Source organism: Schistocerca nitens, chromosome 8, assembly GCF_023898315.1.
Source record: "Schistocerca nitens isolate TAMUIC-IGC-003100 chromosome 8, iqSchNite1.1, whole genome shotgun sequence".
NCBI lineage: Eukaryota > Metazoa > Arthropoda > Insecta > Orthoptera > Acrididae > Schistocerca > Schistocerca nitens.
In genome coordinates, this window is record NC_064621.1 from 14,498,491 (window position 1) to 14,520,339 (window position 21,849).

The window sequence follows — 21,849 nt, forward strand, 5'->3', positions numbered from 1 at the left end:
TACCGTCAAGCAAATCCATAAGTGGTCTCAACACTTCATCTGCTTCTGCTGCCACAGCATGTCTCTGAGATGGCTGATTCAGTGTAACCTGCCCTCCTCCTTTGATAGCTAAAAGTAAGTCTCCTAGTTCTTTCACACTTGCTGTTATACGAGGCTCCAGGCTGTCAAGAAAGACAATAAATTCACAGAATCAACATATCTGTTATCTGTATCTGAAGAGAATAACATGTTAATATTTTTCACTCTACTAAAATGCAAAGGTAATATTTTAACTGCATTTAATGTAACATATTGGACTTACTATTACATGTAAACTGCAGTAGAAGAATATTCTAAATAATGGGAGAAGTGAATACAGCAAAACATTAATATATTGTTTTCAGTGGGATAAGAAAAAAAAGCACCTTATGCATGACATTTACAAATATCAATGTTCACATTACTTATTGTTATAATCAATGTTCTGAATGAGTGCTTTCAAATTATGATATGAATTTTAAAAAAATGGCTTCTCCATCAGTGCACTTTTGTTGCAGTGTGCATAAGCAGTTGTAAATTATACAGTCTGGAATAGATCAGCCTATTCTGGTCTTGGTCACCTATCATCTCCCTCCATGCTCCCCTTTATCTGCAGTTAAAGGCACATTTTATGCAAAATGTGAGATGAATAAACCAACAAATGTGATTAGATGTTAGCTGGTTTTTACAATAATGATGATGACAAGGAACATAACACTGAAAATACTGACAAATTTTTAGAAGAAATACGTGGACACAATTAGCATGAACCCAGAGCATCATACAGCCATCCTAGTCAGTGACTACAATGCCCAATTAGGGAAGGAGCACAAGTTTAGAGATGCTGAGAGAGAATATCCAGCCCATGTACCGGCCAACAGGAATGGAGAGAATCTAGACTAGAGGGACTCTCTAAGGTTTTAAACTTGATAATGAATAAAATGGCATTTGCAAAGGAAGCAAAAGATGGGACATCACTCAACCACCTCTTGGGAGAATTACAGACAAACCATGTAGCCAGCTGGAGGTAACCATAGATGGACCCAGAATGTAAAAGTGTTAGCCTAAGGGATGCAAATTTAGATTCAGACCACTACCTCTCAAAATAAAACCAACATTTCAACTCAAGACCACTAAGAAAACCAAATCATTCAAGCTTATTAACTTTGATTACAGAAACTTTCAAATGGTCATCACTTGACACAGGAATTGGAAGCACTGGAATGTACAACTGAGACTAACAGAGGGATAACCTAATGAAGTTACAACTCCATTGTTACAGCTCTATTGCTAAAATACAAGAAACATGCCTGGTGGACAACAACCTGTGATGAAGCAGTGATATGGACAGTGATGAAGTGGTGATGTGGAGAGAGACAGAGTGGCTGAAAAAGAACTAGAGAAAGACATATGACAACAAGGATAAGTTCATAGAGCAACAGAAATCAGCTGTCAGGACCATCAGACAAGTACAACTGAAGCAGCAAATGACCAATTAACACAGTTGGATGAAGTCTTCAAGAAGACCAATACCAGTACCAGAAATTTCTTAAGAAGCTTTAAAAACCCCGGTCATTATAGCCACCAACTTTGCATTTCAGAGGACCAGACAGAAAGAGAGCTGACTATAGACAATTGCCATCTTCTGACCAATTGCTTTGAGTATCTCCTTACCTGTGAACCACCTGATACATTTCCTTACTTATGAAGATAACATCAAGCAATCAAACTTTAAATCAGCGAACAAAGAAGAAATGATAGATATGATCCAGTTCCTTTGAAAACAACAAAGCATATGTGGATTATTCAATACCAACTGAATTATGGAAGCAAGCTACAGATAAGACAGTAAGCAAGTTGATGGGGATACTACAAAATGTTTGTGAGACTGAAACATTACCAAGTGATTGGACTTCTGCTTTGATCCATCCCTTGCATAAGAAAGAAGACGTAACTGACATTAATAATTATGGACAGAGCTCGCTGATACCTGCTACATGTGATATTTTCCCTACCACTGATGATTCTGAAAAGAACACTTTGGTACTGAACATAATACTACTTAATTTAAAGTCAATGCTATGATAGCTGATAATGACTGGTAAAAAGTATGCTGTTGTCTTTTATTTTTATTTTAAGAAGACATATGACTCAAGTGATAGATCTACTCTCATGAGAAACCTGCAGGAACTAGGGCTGGATCAGGAGACAGATAATCTTTTCCAGCAGATTTCAAACAACATCAGATGCAGAGTAAAGTTTGAAGGAACATTTTCAAGAATTTCTGAAATCAAGACAGGAGTAAGACATGCAAATAGTCACCCCCCTGTCCTCTTTAATATTGCACTACTAAAGGCAATAAGAGAGTTTTGAAAGGAGTTAAGTAGACAGGGACTTCCAAATGTTTTCTCCATGGAGCACACTGCACCTGGAACAGGAGAAGTAAAAAAAAAAAAAAATAAAATAAAATAAAATTCAAGCTTAAATACCTGGGAGAATGACTGGAACCCAATCTTGCCAGGAAAAAAGCATTATCAACTCATGTAATCAAGCTGGAACTGGCATACTAAATAACCAAGAGAACGTACAACAAAAAGTGTACCCTCTCTATCACAAAAATAAAGCACTATCAACAGTTATCTGTCCTGAAGTCCTAAATGCTTCAGAGTGCCAATTATTTAACACGATGGTTTCACAAAGAGAAACTTTGAATCCAAGAGAGAAAGATAATGAGGAAGATACTGGGATCAGCCGAGAAACATAATCAGTATAAAAGATGACCAGACCAGGAGCTTTGCAAGTAATGTGCAAAAATCATGGACATGGATAGTGTTATATCCTAGCCAGTAATGCCAACCGAGCCCGCTGCCAAAAAGGTTGGCAGCATCAAAGTCCGGACGCCGTCCGCATAAGCAGCGCCAGCGATACAGGAAATCGCCGCTGGCTTCTGGCTTCTTAAGCGCTGGAGTCGCGAGCGCTAGGACAGTTCTGGATTCGCCGCTCAGTTGTATACTCGCCACCGAATTGTGTACCTGCTAGTCAGTTGTGTGTTCATCGCAGCAGAGTTGTTGTTTGTCGTCAGCCGACGCTGACCAAGCCGCACCGACTCGAACTAGACAGATTTCTGTAGACAATGTTCACCACTGTGTTCTGTATCGTCGTTAATAAAGATAAGTACCGACTTTCATTTAATCCGAGTGTTTGGGTTTTCATCTTTCTGTTCACTGTTCCAGCGGACCGGTCGGCCCGCTATTAAAAGTGTGGCGGTGACTTCGTAGGCCGTTTCTACAGCGAAGTGTTGTCTCTACGAAGGCCGTCACAAAAGATAGGATGAGACTTCTAGCCTTGTATGAACATATCTACAGGATACTGACCAGCTGGCAAAAGAGGAAGATCAAGTCAGCAAGTAAACAGAAGTGATAAAAGATCTGCAGGAACTGGAAGGTACAGAAAGAGATTTGAAAGAGCAGACATTTATCAAGAGAATTCTTAACCAAATAGGGTTCCAGGACAAACCATCAAGAGAGTAGACTGGTGCTCTGTGGATGAGAGGAAGGAATGACACAGTTATAAGATGCACAACTAGTGCGTCGACATCAAAACCCACTCCAAACACAATAGTTGAACTTCATGGTCCTCAGTTGGCCAACATGAAAAAACAAAAATGTTCAAATGTGTGTGAATTCCTAAGGACCCAAACTGCTGAGGTCATCGATCCCTGTACAATTTCCCTGGCTCTCATCAAATATTAGTCTGGGAATTGTTAAGTTACAGAAGTCTTGTATTACCATCATACAGGGAAACTACCGATATTTTTTTACTGTCTGATTTATATTTACAGGAGAAAGTATGACACCTAATACACAACTTCCTCAAAGTATTATTAACTAAACGATGAAAAAAGTGGGAACACCAAAACCCAGATTTGTTTAAAACTTTTACTCAGATCTAATAATCAAGGATGAAAACTGTGATTTATTTCCTGGAAGTGGAGGTATGATATTTTAACTTTGCGCAGCTGTTTGCTTTTGATAAACACCTGGGTAGCTGCACCAACTACATAATGTTCATGTTCACACAGTTTGGAATACAACTCTATTGCATGAACACTGGCTTACACCATATCATTTGCATAAGCTACATACACACTTTATCTATAGAAACACACACACACACACACACACACACACACACACACACACACACACACACACACACAAAGAGAACAGACATACTCATTCTCTGAGGCCTTTGTGTGGATTGTGGCTTATGCTGCTGTGGTTCCCCCCCCCCCCCCCCCCCCAACTGTCTAAAGAAGGTCCTGTTTACAAACAAATATTTGGTGTTATATTGTTGTAATCCAAGATGCCTTCCCAAGTCATTGCTTACAAAGCACCGAGTCACAAAAAATTTGCCAATATTATTTGCTACCTCCTATGTCAAAAACTCATTCTTATCCTCTGCAAGGGTTCAGATAATCTTTCACTAAGACCTGAAATGATACATTTCTTCCAAGGATTCTTTCAGGACCCTACAAGATAGTAGTTTTTGGTCTCCTAACCAAGCTTTGTGTATTGTGCATCACATGGCAGTGAATAATATGTTAAGTGCAAATTATCAGTTCCAACCCAAACCACATGTTCCAACATGTTTGTTTCTTCTTTTCAACAACCCGTAGGTTCTGCCTTCAAAGCACCCACTGAACACGTCATTTCTATGGTGCACCTACATCTACAGACTAAGAGCAACAATCACTTATTGTACTGTCTAAAATTTATGCCTGTTCCACTTCCCCCAGACACCTTGCTACTTACCACTGATGCCCTCCCTACATATTAATATACCCCACATATGCAGGGTGTAAAAAAACCTTGTATACAAAATTTTACAAAGTTTAGAGAGCATTAACAGAAAGACTTTCTTTACAAAATAAAAAATATCACAGGTGTACCCTTTTCCCGTTAGAGACCCATGAAGGTTCCAAAGCTAGTGATCTCCAGAATGTTCAGACTGTCATGTGATAAATATTGTTTTATAGATGTTGCTGAAAATGTCATCTGTTTACATTAATGCACAACTGGCATCTGCATGCTAATGACTGTCTAGCATACTCAAAACAACCAGGTGTTTCACGAATAATATCTTCTGCCAAGGAGCAACCAGGACTTCTGGAGTGTCTATCAGTCTCTCGTACCCAAACATTTCATCTCTGCTGAGAGATAAAGTTAGGTATTTAGATAAAAGCTCCTTTATTTGTTCCATTTCTTATGACTGAATTAAATTTGATATTGTTGCCGCTTAGAAAGGCAATGAAAAATCAAGAAGACTTGTTCTGTTAAAAAGTGCAGTTAGTTTCTCTGCTATAATGGTGTATGCTTCTTTCTGTTCACTAAATATTAATGTGTGTAATATGACTGTTTATTTTACTCCTACAATGGTTATAGGCCCAGGAATGTTAATAAAGAAACAGGCAATTGTATTAGTGTCAATTAGCCAATCTAAACATTGCATTTGTGGGAAAGGTGAGACATTTGCTGAAACTGTCCAAGTATTTTTGTGTGATGCATTTGTAAAATGTTAACTGATGCTGTATTTGTGAATTTCAAGTGAAAGAAAACATTTTCTTTTAACAACAGTAGGACAATATGTGAAATATATAGAGATGACGGTGAACACACAGTACTGACAAACAAAATGGAGAGAATTACACCTGTTGGTCATACAAAATGAAAATGATACTAATACACACTGATTTGTGAATAAAATTTGGCAAATACCAAACAATCCAAGAAGAACTTCAAGAATTATATGCTCCAAAGGACAGCCTATGTCACACTGTGTAACTTATACAGAAATTATATTTCCTACAAATGAAAAATCGTGAATCTATGGAAAATATTCTATGACTTATAAAATAAAGTGCAGCTGATCTAACAAAACTGAAGATAGAGTTCTAACAATGACTATTCTATGTGAACCTCCAGACGAATGGGATGCAGTAGTTACAGTTTTGTGAAATTGTCCATATAATGAATTTAAGAGTGCTACAACTGAATGGTGTTTGCTTGCTGAAGATGCCAGATGTCATGACTATAATGAAAATAAACATTCTGCAATGTCCTTGATACCAGCAGTTAAAGGTGCTGGAAAGCACCATTTACTGAACAATGTGAGAAGAGACAGTAACAAACTAAGAAACATGCAACACAAAAATCATACTTTTGTTTGTTACAACTATCACAAACTTGTTCACATGTCCAGAAATTGCTCTGAAAAGAGGAAATTTAAAAGATAGCAAAAGAAACCAGGTGCTGTTAGTACAAATGTTACATTGAATAGTGACAATTGGAGACTGGATTCTAGGGCAACTCAGCACACAGTTCCAAAAGAAAATTATTTTTCAGTTGTTGATAAAAAATATTTTAGATGAAAACCTAACTCTAGGTGATAGCAGAGAAACCAAAGCTGTGGAGAAGGTTAATGTGAGAGCAAAGATAATTTTCAGCAAAGAGCCAGCCCACTACACATTCTACCTGCCTTCTGCACTGCTGCTTCTTTCTCTCTCTTGTCCATTTCCTCCTCCCCTCCCTTTCTGCCCATGCCCTACTTCCCGCCTCTCTGTACATCTCTTCCTCCCCCTCTCTCTGTTCATCTCCTCACCCTCTCTGTCTGTTTTCTTCCTTTCTCTCACTTTCCACCTCATCATCCCCCTATGTCCTTCCTCTCCTCCCCATTTCTGTCCATCTTCTCCTCTCCCTTTCTCTGTCCACCTCACCCTCCCCAATCTCTCATTATCCATCTTCTCCTCCAATCTCTATCTCTGATCAACTGTGCCCATCCACACATGAAACCTTTGCAAGGCATGCCAATACTACACACACAAAACACACACTACCCTCACTATCTGTCCATATCTGACCTCCCTCTACCTCCCAGACCTCTATCCATCTCTCTCCTCCTGTGTCCTACTCACCCAACCTACTTCCTCCTGCCCCCCCCCCCCCCCAATCTCTCTGCCCTTCTCCTTCTCCCACAATCTCTCTGTCTACCCCCATTTCTCAATCATCCCCTCTCTTCCTATCCATTCTCCCCTGTCCTCCCTCCTCCATCTGAACCTTCCTCTACCCATCCCATCCTTCTACAAGCCGTGTCCATCCACACTTGTAAACACTGCAAAACAGGTTGATGATACTCCCACGCAACACACATGTTTTGCAGGACTGCCTACATTCCAGGTGCTAAACCAACACGTTTTTGCACATATCTCAGCTCCTATGCGATGTTGGAGGTACTAACCACCAGAGTACTGACACCCATTTTTAACCTTCATGCAGGACATACATATACACATGCTGCAGTATGTATATTTATATGTAATATGAAGACATGAGCAGATGATAGAAGTTCAATAAATATACTGAGAAACAGTGGATTTAACACAAAATCACCAGATCTGTGGCATCGTGAAATGACACATGTCAATAAGAGTGCAATCAACAATCTGATGTAAAAGGGAGCAGTCCTGGGATGAGACTGTGAAAAAGGTGAAATAAATCTGTGTGATGGCTATCTGATGAGTAAACTGACGCAAGGTCTATATGAAGATGGTATCTGTTCCCGAAAGAACAGACACAATTGATGACTGTGCAGCTTCTCTAGAATGAAATGATAATTAAATCAAAACCCTTAGCTGCTAACAGGTGTTGGCAGCTAAGGATTTTGATTTAATTATCATTTCATTCTAGACAAGCTGCACAGTCATCAATGGTGTCTGTTCTTTCGGGAACAGATACCAGCTTCATATAGATAAAGGCTACCCAGCCACTGATCTTCTTCTGTGTGAATGCGCACGCTTTGCCTGAACTCTTACAGGACTCGTCCGCTTAGTCTGGCACGAGTAATGAGTGAATGGGCAAATATCTATTAGAAACACTATGAATGTAGGTTGTGGACAGTTGGGAATGTGGGTCTCATGGGAAGTGTGCAAGGGATAAGTCCCTGCAGTCCCACTATCCTCTGTGCCCTTGGTGGCTCAGATGGATAGAGCGTCTGCCATGTAAGCAGGAGGTCCCAGGTTCGAGTCCTGGTCAGGGCACACATTTTCAGCTGTCCCCATTGATGTATATCAACAACACCTGTCAGCAGCTAAGGGCTTTGATTTAATTATCATTTGACACAAGGTCTGTTTCTGAATACTGTATCACAAAATTCAAAGGAATGAACAACCAATTTAGAGCTTGTTCATAGTGATCTCATGGGACCTACTGTTGTTCCAAGTTTGGGAGGCAATAGATATTTAATTAAACATCATGAATGATGCAAGCAGATACATATTTGTATATTTCTTCACAAATAAGTATGATGTTTTTGAAGAATTCAAGAAATGGTTGACTCCAATGGGAAATCAAATCAGTAAATACTTCAAAGAGAATCTGCACTCACGATGGCCTACCATTCTGTTCGCACAAATAGTTGCAGTTTTGTAAGTCTTAAGGAATTTGGCATGAAGTAACTATGATATATACACTACAGAAAAATGATATATCTGAATGCCTCAAAACAAGATTAATGAATATGTAAGCTCGCAGTTGCTAGGAAGCAAGTTACTAAATAGTTCTTGGAATGAGATGGCACACATAAATTGAAATAGAGGACAGAAAGACTTTATTGAACTGTGCAATGATGGGGCACTACCAGTTTCAAGTATTGATGCTGCGAAGAAGTAAATAGAACATTTGAGCACTAAAGAGGAATTTGGTGGATTCTCAGATCAGGAGGAGAATTTGGAAGAAATGTGTCTATTAATTGAAGGTTATAGGGAAACAGTGGAACACACTGTAACTTCGCAATAACAAAAGGAGAAATGAGACTAACTAAATGTCATCCAATGATGCTTTGTTCAAAAGAGAAAGCTTATACTGAAGATGCACAAACAAATGATGTGCGAGGAAGGTACAACAATGAACCACTGTTGTATCATGCAACACTTAATTCTGATAAGGTGCTGAATGGATAGTTGCAATGATTGAAGGCATTAACTCCTTGGTGTCTCGGGATGCATGGGAATTGGTCAAGCTATCATCTGGTGTAACTTCAATAAAGACAGATGGATATTGAAAAAGAAGACAATTGGTGAGAAATCAATCTTTAAAGCTTGTTTAGTCACAAAGTGCATTAGTCAAGTACAAGGCATAGACGATAATGAGATTTATGTTCTTGTTTCAAATTTTGAAACAACTTGTCTACTGCTAGCAGTTAGTGTTGTGAAAAAGTGGCATACCAATCAGTATGATGTGAAGAGTGCATATTGCATAGCCAATTAAAGGAAAATATAACAACAAAACACTCAATTATTGACAAAATTATTTAACTGGATAGATAAAAAGTCTACTCACCAAGCAGTGGCAGAAAACACACATAAAAGACGGTTGTAATTGGCAAGCTTTGCGAGCCAGTGATGCCTTCTTCATGCAGAAGGGTTGAAGGGGAAGGAAGAGGGGTGAAGGAAAAGGACTGGAGAGGTCTATGAAAAGGGGTAGATTTTGGGAAAGCCAGTCACAACTGCAGGTTAGGGGAGACTTACCATACAGGATGAGAAGGAAATGCAAAAGGTAAAAATTCTTTCAGATTGTTGTTTTAAAATCAAGCACATGAGCTTGCAATCACACATGTTAGAAGTGAAATTTGAAAACAACAAATATGGAACAATTAATCATTCTCAGAGGTAGTATATTAATTAACAACTTGGCAGAGAATGTTAAGGGAGCCAAGGAACTAGTGGAAACTAAACCAAATTTCCTTGATGCAATGTGTGATAATGAAGTAAAAAAAGCTTCCATATAGTGAGCTTATTGGTAGATTCTCTTACCTTCCACAAAGGCCTTGACCAGACATAGCTTTCTTGGTGCCATAGTTCTCAAAATATTGTTCAAAATTTAATGTGAATCATAGGAATGCAGCAAAAAGGGTTCTTATGTAAGTGAAGGAAACAGCACATTACAAATTAAAATATTATCCCATTGGTCAAATACGAGGGCCGTTCAGAAAGTAACCTCCAGTTGATTTAAAAAAATACACCAAGTTAAATAAAAATATTTTAATATATACATCTTACAACTACATCTTTGCACTATTTTTCTACATAGTCTCCATAGCGATTGAGGCACTTATCGTATCTCTTCACAAGCTTTGAAATTCCTTCTGCATAAAAATCACCCGCTTGTGCCTGGAGCCAGCCTGTGACCGCATCTTTGAGCTCTTCGTCGTCATCAAACGGCTGTGACCTGAGCCACATCTGTGGAAAACCAGTAGACAACTCCAACATTGAGAAACGTCGATTTTCACGAACTTTTGCATCAACTGTCTGAACGAGTTCGTCAGTCACCAATGATGGTCTACCACTCCTCTCTTCATCATGAACATTTTCTCGTCCACTTTTAAATAAACGTACCCATTCACGGACAACTCCTTCACTCATAACTCTTGGTCCGTACACGGCACAAAGCTCACGATGAATAGCTGCTGCAGAATATCCTTTGGCTGTAAAAAACCTTATGACAGCACGCACTTCACATTTGGCGGGGTTTTCTATTGCAGCACACATTTCAAACTGCCACAAAAACTAAACTAGCGCAGGTACGACGTTCACTCGACCACGGCTTGATGCCGACTGACCTGTTGAGTGCGTGAACGCACAGATGGCATCGCTACTCCCCCCACAACCCGCACTGTGACCAATCGGAGGTTACTTTCTGAACCGCCATCGTACTTGTAGCATTCGCTGATGCTGATTGGGCTACTTGTATAGATGCTCATAAAAGTAGTACTGGACATGTGATAATATTGGTGGGATTTCCAATGTACTATAAGAGTATGAAATGAAATTGCATTGAGCATGATAGAAACAGCAGTAGCCTGCACAAAGGAGGTAGTATGGATGAGAGAGTTACAAAGAATCTTGACCTGAAAGAAATGACTGGATAGTCAACACTTGTACAGTGTGATATTCAAGTAACAATTATACACTCCAAGAATCATAGAGATAAATCAAGAACAAAACATATTTCCACAAAACAACATTTCATCAGAGAGAAAGTAATTGATGGTACAAGTTACATTAAGTACATTTCAAAGGATAAAAATAAAAGCAGAATTCTTTACAAAACCACTAAAACAGAATATTTGTGAATATCAATGTGATAAAATGTTACACAATGAGACAGTTGAAGATGATATACATGATTACAGTTTACTTTTCGATAATAGCTCTTATATGTCCTGCTTTTGTGAACAGATTTTCTTTAACAATGCTGTTACTTAAAATGGCAATGAAAAGTGAAAAAGCTTCTGTTTTCTTAAAAGTGTATTTAGTTTCTCTCCTTTATTGGTGTTTCTTTCAATAAACATTTGTCTGTTTAACACAACTGTTTGTTCTATTCCACCAATCTCACTCCACAAAAAGAATTCTATAACAGTGCTTCACATTTGAAGGTCAGATATATAAAGAGATCACTGGAATGGCCATAGGAACCAGTGTGCAACACTTGGAGGGTATTTACTTGGAATTTCTGACACTCTATCTCCTGTGTGATTTTGATACAATGAGGATATTCTTATTATAGGGACAAATTGTGAAACTGAACTGTTGGGGATCTTGGAGTCTCTTAGCTTAGTTTCAATAAAGGCCAACTCCATATTACAACACACAATGAGCCAACCAACATAAAGTAATATCACAGCCAGCTCTAGCATTATTGGCTCTTCTGAAAAATTACAAAGGAGTGAACCTCACATTACTGTCCTGTGCCCATACAGACTGCAATAACCAACTTCTTTGGCATAGTTATGATTTTGTTGACATCATGCACAGAACTGAAGTGCACTCTACCTAACATCCTATTTAGACCACCTAGAAGAGCTTCCCTACCCCTTTCCCACAAACAAACCTCTATAACAAGCTGATCAGAACCTATGTTTTTATTAAATTCTTTGTTACAAAGTCTAAATTCCTAGCAATCTGACTTCCTAAACCTTCTTATATTTTGAGATCCACCTATTCCTGTTATCCTCCTCCTCCTTTTCCTCCATCTTTTCTTTCCTTGCACAGGGTTAACAGGTCTAACAAGTTTCTTCCACTTTTCCTGATCCAGCCTGTCATACCCTGGCAATTGTTTTTCCATCTGTTCCTCTCAGATGCAGTCCATCCACCTCTGCTGCAGCTTTATTCTTTCTGTGAAGTCTTCTGTGCACTTAAACAACTTTTACAGTTTCTTGGATTTTCTTAAATGGAACTCAATCCATTCTGCTGACTCCTCACATTTACCTCAACATCTTCATCTCAACTACATCTAGCCTATTCCACTGGTTCTCCACTGTGGCCCATGTCCCCATTCCATGCAATAATGCTGGCCTTATAACTGCCTTACAGGTCATCCCCTTGACTTTGAAATTTATAATTTTGACACGAGATTTCAGGCATCCTTTTCTAATTCCTCTATCCTCTTTGCCCTCTGTGATCTATCTCAGAATCCAAATTTCTATTACTTGCCACAGTTGATTAAGATATCTGAAGTGCCCTACCCTCTTCAGACTTTCCCCATTCATTACGGCTGTCACCTTCCTCATTTCTGTGGATTAAATACTCTATTTACCTTCTGGTTATTTTAAATCCTTGTCCTCCAGTGATTACCTCCAGTCTTCCAGTTTGTACTCCTAATCATTTTTACTGTGGCTAAACAGCATGAAGCAAAGGGCTTGATCTCAAATTCCTGCTGATGGGGCATTGGTAACCAGATCACAGTTGCAGGGACTGAGCGGAGATCTCTGATACAAGACTATGCAAATTGGTATCCACTCTGTCATGCCAACACTCCTTCGTATCCTTGTTCTTGCATTTTCGTATATATCTTGTACAGGACATAATACAACTCTGGTATTATCTCCAAATTTGTTGCCAAGGCACTCTAATACATGTTTTCTCTAGATTTATAAAGACCTCATGTAATTTATGAGTCTTCAATTGTTGTTTTTCTAAAAGCTGGTAGAGTGTGAAGATTGCGTATGCTGTCCCTTTTCCTGGCATAAATTCACACTGCTACTCTCCTACTGATGTTTTTCTATTATCTTCCCCTAGACATTCATGGCAAAGGCACCAATTCAATTATGCTATAATCATAAATGTGTTGTTGATTGTGTGTGTGTGTGTGTACAATAAATCACCAATTGTTTTATATTTCTTGTCATAACTTCTAAAGTTAATGAATAAGAGCATTTTAATCAGCTTATTAAATATATTTGGTATAAGAGGTATCACAGAAAAGAGAAATCATTAAAAATGTATTTTATGGAGATCTAAAGTGGAAAAGAGCACTGGGAATAGCAACTAGGTATGCAACCTCAAAGAGACGGTATTTCTGATTTTTTCCTGCATTTTTTGATGCCCACAACATTATGCTTTGAAAATCTCTTCCCTCATCCAACTTCTGTTCCATAAAAAATTTTCTCAGTAATTTGTTGATACAAAAATTATAATAGCATTTTATGGTAAACTTTACTGAACATTTCTCCTTATATTTCTCTTGCCTAGACATAATACAAAATTTTACCTTGTTGCAAAAAGCACTGCCAGATCATCCAAAGCAGAGTTTAGATTTTGTTGCAACTCTTTTAAAATGTTGGCTGCATCTTCTTCAAGTTTTTCACCTCCCATTGATTCAAACATTTTTTCTAGTTGTACACGCAGTTGCTGTATGTTATTCATCAGTATGCAAGCCTGCAAAACAGATATGTTGAAAAATGTGACTAGCATCACCATGCTCATTAATTTTAACTAAAATAATAACAAAATTATTATAAGTTTCTTTACAATTGTGCCTGCAGTGAAATATATATCTCAAGAGGACATTGTAAGTAAGGTTCCAGTATCACTGCTTAAAACATTTATTGAGTATTACAACAGCTGTTTTGCAAGATTTCCATTTTCAGGTACAATTACATTGTCCTGATGTATATATAACACCTAGTGTGACTGTACCTGGTGACTCTTTTAGTTATATTTCATGTGACATTCTAAAATATCAAATTCACGTTGATTTTGTACTGTTTTATACAGTGTGGCATAATATTTTCATATAATACTGTAGATATTTCTTGTAATTTTTGACAGTTCACACAACAGATGTTTTATTTTATGTAGTAACAGAATATATATTTATTTTTTATTTTTATTTTATGTTTACTATGTAAATATGAAACATCTATGGCATGAGCCATAAAAATCACAGGATATATCTGCAATATTATATCAAAATATTGTGGCAAACTGTATAAAATGGTACAAAATTGAAATGAAATCAATATTTTAGAATTTCACTTGAAATTTAACTAAAACATTCACCAGGTACAGATGTTATATATACACACATATATACATCAGGACAATGTAGACATCCTTGAAAATGGAAATCTTCTGAAACAGCTGTCATAACACTCAGTAAATGTCTTAAGCACTGATATGGGAATCTTACTTACAAAATTACAGTAATTAAAACATAAAAAGTTTCTTCCCTTGGTCCCTGATTGTTGTTGTTGTTGTGGTCTTCAGTCCTGAGACTGGTTTGATGCAGCTCTAAATGTTACCCTATCCTGTGCAAGCTTCTTCATCTCCCAGTACTTACTGCAACCTACATCCTTCTGAATCTGCTTAATGTATTCATCCATTGGTCTCCCTCTATGATTTTTACCCTCCACACTGCCCTCCAATGCTAAATTTGTGATCCCTTGATGCCTCAGAACATGTCCTACTAACTGGTCCCTTCTTTTTGTAAAGTTGTGCCACAAACTCCTCTTCTCCCCAATTCTATTCAATACTTCATCATTAGTTATGTGACCTACCCATCTAATCTTCAGCATTATTCTGTGACACCACATTTCAAAAGCTTCTATTCTCTTCTTGTCCAAACTATTTATTGTCCACGTTTCACTTCCATACATGGCTACACTCCATACAAATACTTTCAGAAACGACTTCCTGACACTTAAATCTATACTCGATGTTAACAAATTTCTCTTCTTCAAAACGCTTTCCTTGCCATTGCCAGTCTACATTTTATATCTTCTCTACTTCGACCATCATCAGTTATTTTGCTCCCCAAATAGCAAAACTCCTTTACTACTTTAAGTGTCTCATTTCCTAATCTAATTCCCTCAGCATCACCTGACTTAATTCAACTAAATTCCATTATCCTTGTTTTGCTTTTGTTGATGTTCATCCTATACCCTCCTTTCAAGACACTGTCCATTCCATTCAACTGCTCTTCCAAGTCCTTTGCTGTCTCTGATAGAATTACAATGTCATCGGCAAACCTTGAAGTTTTTATTTCTTCTCCATGGATTTTAATACATATTCTGAATTTTTCTTTTGTTTCCTTTACTGCTTGCTCAATATACAGATTGAATAACATCGGGGAGAGGCTACAACCCTGTCTCACTCCCTTCCCAACCACTGATAGTCCATATGAATGAAATAAGCTGAAACATACACCAATCAGTATCTTTATGACAGAAATTCATTTTTAATTACTTGAAATGCCAAACCTCCACTCATGATCATACACTAAACAAAGTAATTAAATAATAAGCTTAGAGTTGTCAATGGGCACACATAAAAAGAAAACTTGCTAGTTATCATAATAATTGTTTGTTGAGTTAGGGTACAACACACACACACACACACACACACACACATACATGCCTTTTATGCCCCTACATAGTGCCAGCTAGACAAACTGTGCCAGTGTTGCAATTCGGCAGGTAGACCATGCTGTACTGGTGGTTGTGTCAGGTGGGATGGGACAAGGGAAAGAGAGGCAGGAGGCAGGGAGAAAGATTGGTGCTGGGGGCTAGTGACCTGCTAGGACACAGCTGCTTTGATGGCTAGTAATGCAGGAGGGAGGGGTGGCAGGTAGACAGGCTAAGCATGTGGCACAGATTTTTGAAGCCAGTGAAGAGTCGTGCACAGTGAAGGTGATGTGGGAATGTGAACTGGGAGGGGCAGCAGGATGAAGAAAGGGGAAACTGTTGCATGGAGGCTGTGGTGACAGTGGGCTACTGGAGATGGAGGCTGGTATGATTACAGGAGCAAAGAATGTGATGCAAGGATAACTCCCCTCTACATAGTTCAGAAAAGCAGGTGGTGGAAGGAAGAATACAGAAGGCATGGGTTGTGAGGCAGCCATTGAAATTGAGCATGTTGTGCTCAGCTGCATGTTGTGACACTGGTTATTCAGTTTGTTCTGCACAACAGTTTGGCAGTGGCATTTCATCCTGATGGACAGCTGGTTGGTAGTCATGTGACATAAAACACTGTGAAATGTTTGCATATGATATGGCTGCTTTCACAGTTGTCACAGCTTTCGAGGGGGTAGGATAAGCTTGTGATAGGACTTCAATAGGAAGTGCTGGGTGGGTAGATTGTGTAGGTCTTGTAACTTGGTCTTTTACAGGGATATGATCCCTGTGGTGAGGATTTAGGAGTGGAAATGGGAGTGGTATACGGATGGACTAGGATATTTTGTAGGTTGGGCAGATGATGGAACACCACTTCAGGTGGGGGAGGAAGGGCCTTGGATAAGCTATCCCTCATCTCAGGGTATGATGAGAGATAATCAAAGCCCTGACGAAGGATCTGATTCAGCTGTTTCAGTCCAGGATGGTACTGGGTGATTAGGAGGCATTTCTTCATAGCTGCTTCTTGTGGGTGGTGCAAGGACTGGGGGTCGTTGGCACAGGAAATGTTTTTGTGGACTAGGTCCGGTGTGGGGGGGGAGGGCAGGGGGGTAATGTAATGCCTGTTTGCCAAGGCCCTCATGAAACCATCAGCATAGCTGGGTAAGGGAGTTTTCATCCCTGCAGATACGTTGTCCGTGGGTGGCTACTCTATACTGGGTTGGGGGGGGGGGGGGGTGTTAGTGTGGAAGGGATGCAGTTGTGAAAATGGTGGTTACTAAATTTAACCAGGACAGAGGTGTGGATGGAGGCATCAGAGAGGAGGTGGTAAATGTCCAGGACGATGGCACGTTAGGTTGATGAAGCACAGGTGAAGTGAATGGGTGAGCAGGCATTAAGTTTGTCAAGGAATGAGGATAGGGTGACTTGTCCCTGAGTCCACATCGTGAAGATATAAGTGAACCTAAACCAGACTAAAGGTTGGGAGCTTTGGCAGGTTAGGGATGTTTACTCCAGATGGCGCGTAAACAAGCTGGCACAAGAGAATGGCATGAAGGTGCCCATGGCTGTGACATTTGTCTGCTTGTGTCTGTGTATATGCGGATGGATATGTGTGTGTGTGCGAGTGTATACCTGTCCTTTTTCCCCCCTAAGGTAAGTCTTTCCGCTCCTAGGATTGGAATGACTCCTTACCCTCTCCCTTAAAACCCACATCCTTTCGTCTTTCCCTCTCCTTCCCTCTTTCCTGACGAAGCAACCGTTTGTTGCAAAGTTTGAATTTTGTGTGTATGTTTGTGTGTCTATCAACCTGTCCTTTAGTTTGGTAAGTATCATCATCTTTGTTTTTAGATATATTTTACCCACGTGGAATGTTTCCCTCTATTATATTTATAGTTGGTAAGGTGAATAAGAAGTGAGGTGTGGGTTTGGAGTCTGAAGGACATTGGGAGACATAGTGTTCGATAGTGGCAAGGCCATGGGCATGAGGATTGTTGGAGTATAGGGAGGTGGTATCAACAGCAATGAGTGGAGATCCAGGAGGTAAGGCATTGGGGTGGTGGAGAGTCAGTGAAGGAGTTGCTTAGTATCTTTGACATAGAAGGCTAGGTTCTGGGCAGTTCTTTGGAGGTGCTTGTCACCAAGAGAGGAAATTCTTTCAGTGGGAACACAACAGCCAGCTGTAATGGGATGTACAGGATTGTAGTGTTTGTGGATTTTGAGGAGCATGCAGAAGATGGTTGTGGGGGATGTCATTGGGGTGAGGATGGAGATGGACTCAGGGAAAGGTTTCTGGGAAGTGCTTATGGAGCATTTGTCTGCAGGGAGGATGAATAGGTCAGGATCTGTTTTCAGGTTGTGTAAGACTGTCCTTTCTTCCACTGAAAAGTTAGTGTTCTTCTGAAGTGACCTTAGGAAGGATGTTGACGCCAAGTTGGAGGTAAAATTATTCATGGCACTTTTATTTTCACAAGTCCATCTTGTACACAGATTTCTTTACACTTTATTACAGGAAAGAGCCAATAGAACCAGAGGGCAAGAAGTTTATGGTTATTTCATTCAATGGTGCATTTTCTGACAGAATTGCGCAAGACTTCAGAAAAACAAAAATAAAAATTGGGTTTCAAAAGAAAGGTACAATTGCTCGTAAGCTATGGCACAAAGTTGGCAATGACAGCAATACATATATGGGATCTGGTGTTTATAAGATTAGCTGCCAGGACTGATAGATTTTACATTGGTCAGACAGGAAGAAATTTCCGGACTCATTTTAGAGAACATATGTATAGTCAAAATAAGAGCACTTTTGGTACACATTTGGACAGAGAAAGACATTCGGTTGGACATACAGACAGTAATAGGAAAGTGTTGCATAGGACGTCAAAGTGACAGTTAATGATCCTGCTCAAAGAAATGGAGATTTATGTGCACAGAAAACAACAACCGGAATTACTGCTGAATGGACAGAAATAGTTAAACCTGAATGCTTACTTTTATATACTCAGACACCTACTAGTTTGAATAGCATGGAGCACCCCAGCAGATTGGTGTGTGCCAGCCACCAGCAATGAGGAGACTGGGCCATCCTCCGCTAGCTCAGCCAAGGAAAACCAGGAAGCCATGACATATTCACCATCAATACCGCATTCTAATATAATATTGATTATAGATTTTCTATTTTTAAGTAAGGGGCACTACTTTATTAATTGTATTATGATTACATTCACTGTTAACTGATCTCTTAAGGATAGAAGATTTTGTGACTTTTTTATTTTATACTTTTTATACTGGCATTCATAAAAGGTTGAATGTTACCTAACCAGGCTAAGGGCTGTATTGTATAGTATTTGTGCTTTTTGTGGATTTCAAGTATGATTCCAATTTCACGTATAGTATATCAGCATATAAATATGTTTTTAATGTCAGATGCTGATTTAACCAAGGAAAAATTTTAACTAAAGACAGTGCATACTGCATTTTAATCTTTATATTGGAGACTCTGGTTTATTATGTACTCTAGCTAAAGTGCCCTCTGCTGGCTTTAGGTTCTTGTATAAATACCTGACACAATCTGAGTATTATCAGCACGAACCATGTACTCGCATGTTTAACTTGACAATGATTTTTTATCAGAATATTTTAATGGGATGTATGGCTGATATACATGGCTAGAAATATTTTATATTTTTATATTTCATGCATCATTAATAGTGTATAGATTTAGTCTTAACTAATTGAACCTGGTCGCTTACACAATATTTATATTTACAACAGATCTGAAGATGGCAGTAAGCCAAAACCAGTAATAAAGTGTAAAGAAATCTGTGATCAAGACGGACTTGTGAAAATTAAAGTGCCAAAAATAAAATGATTGCAGACTCATTTACAGACTTCATGTCTTCAGTTAATAAAATTATTTGATTGGATAGATAAAAAAATCTACTCACCAAGTGGCAGCAGAACACACGCATGAAAGACAGTTGTCTTCATCAGTCTTTCCTTCTCATCTTGTATGGTAAGTCTCTCCTGACCCCCAGTTCTGGGTGAATTTCCCAAACTCTAACCCTTTTCCTAGACCTCTCCAGTCCCTTTCCTTCACCCTTCTTCCTTCCCTTTCAACCCTTCTCCCTGAACAAGGAGACACTGGCTCCTAAAGCTTGCCACTCACAACAGTCTTTGTGTGTGTGTTCTGCCGTCATTTGGTGAGTAGATTTTTTATCTATCCAATTAAATAATTTTATCAATAATTCATTGTTTTCAAAGTTGGCAGTATGGAGTTCCTGGAAGGTGACCAGGAGATGGTTAGGCGTGAAGCAGGGACTGTCATGGCTGGATGGTGGTATGGTATGGGAGAGACAAGGTTCAATTTTGGTATTACGGTGGCTTTTGTTTGAGGGATTGGTGGCAAAAAAGTGTTTCCACTGTAGGCTTTGGAAAAAAGGGAGTACGTCTTTGGCAAGGTTGGAAAGGTTAACAACAGTGTTTTGGGTTTGCTTGGGTTCTAGATTTAATGGAGTGTTGGAACGCAGTTTGGCGGCTGTGCTAAATTTAAAAGGTCACTAAGAGCTATGAGGGGTGGACGAGGTGGTTCGCTGTGACCAGGATGATGTTGACAGATAGTGCTGCCCTGATATGGGAATAGGATGCCAACAGGTTGGACAATCTATGGAGGTGGTGTTTGGAATGCTCCTCTAGGTGTTGGAGTGCAAGGGTTCGATCTTGGTGATGTCGTGTATGTAGCAAGGATTGCACAGTAACAGTATCTTATGGAAGGAATAGAAGTGGTTCTGGGATGCTTGTGCCATGGAAAGGTATTGATGCAGTACCCAGTTTATGGGGGACAGGGACTGGCAATGTCTAAAGAGGTGATTGTCATTGTATAAGATATGGGATCCAGAAAAGGGTACGTTTAAGGAACAGGATGTGGGAATGGATTTTGACCAGGGAAAGGGTTATTTTTTTTTGAATAGTGCAGCGAGATGGAGCAGGTGTTCATTGGGGTAGGGATGGTATTAAGGAAATGGGAAATAGTGTGTGAAGTAAATGAGTAAAAGTTTTAGGTGGTTAAAAGTGGAACTGGATAACAGAGCACAAATTAGGAAGTGAATCAGGCAGAAGGAATTTGTTACATTTGGTCAAGTGTAAGTTATGTCATGTGCTCAGTCACTGTCATAATGAGTTACAGTGACTATTTCACAGAACGACATTACCAAGTGCCTGACTCCTCCTTCTAAAAGCTCTGCCACAGTGATCCCATCCCAGATGTCCAATATAGCCGACAACTCCTATTGAAATCCATAGGGCCTTCCCATAACCACTCCCCTCTGAGTCCATTTTCCATTCACCCCAATGACACGCTGCACACCCACCTTCTACATGCTCCCCAATAGACACAAACAAAACAGTCCTGGACAATTCATTGTAGCTGGTTATTGTACTCCCACTGAAAGAATTTCCACTCTTGCTGAACAACATCTCCAAACAATACAAGCAACTGCCCCAAACCTAGCGTTCCACATTAAAGATATTAACCATTTCCTTCCCTGACTCCCAACCATCTGCACTGTTTTACCTCCTACACATCTAATTGTTGCTGTTGACGCTACCTCATTACACCAACATCTGTATGTAAAGACTGTGACCTTGACGCTATCAAATACTATCTTCCCCAGCATTCTTCAGGTTCCAAACCAACCACCTCATTCCTTATATACCTTACCAACAACACCCTGACTCACAACTATGTTTCTTTTGAAGGAAAGGTATACAAACAAATCTGTGGCATAACAATGGGCTCCTGCATGGCACCCTCCACGCAAACCTGGTTATGGACCATCCCTAGCCTCCCAAAACTCCCAATTCCTAGTGTGACTGAGGCTGGCTGATGATGATACCTTCATGATCTGGACTCAGGGACAAGTCATCCTCTCCTCATTCCTTGACAACCTCAACACCTTCTTTCTCACCTGCTTCACCTGGTCCTCCTCAACCCAGCATGACACGTTCATGGACGTTGACCTCCACACCTCTGTCCATGTTACATGCACTAACCACCAACAGTACCTGCATTTTGACAACTGCCATTTCTTCCACACTAAAATACCCCCC

The 21,849-nt window shown here is 39.4% G+C and overlaps 1 protein-coding gene and 1 non-coding gene across 2 annotated transcripts in view; one reads left to right on the forward strand and one right to left on the reverse strand.

Annotated features, from left to right (window-relative positions):
- Nucleotides 1-21,849, reverse strand: part of LOC126198608 (protein unc-13 homolog B) — a 450,615-nt gene that overhangs the window by 138,486 nt on the left and 290,280 nt on the right. The window contains exons 15-16 of the mRNA XM_049935061.1: nucleotides 13,623-13,789; nucleotides 4-161 (exon numbers count right to left, since the gene is read on the reverse strand). Coding sequence (XP_049791018.1) covers nucleotides 4-161; nucleotides 13,623-13,789 — 325 coding nt within the window. The remainder of the gene's footprint in view (nucleotides 1-3; nucleotides 162-13,622; nucleotides 13,790-21,849) is intronic.
- Nucleotides 8,039-8,113, forward strand: Trnat-ugu (transfer RNA threonine (anticodon UGU)). The gene has a single exon. It is a non-coding gene; the product is annotated as a tRNA-Thr (tRNA).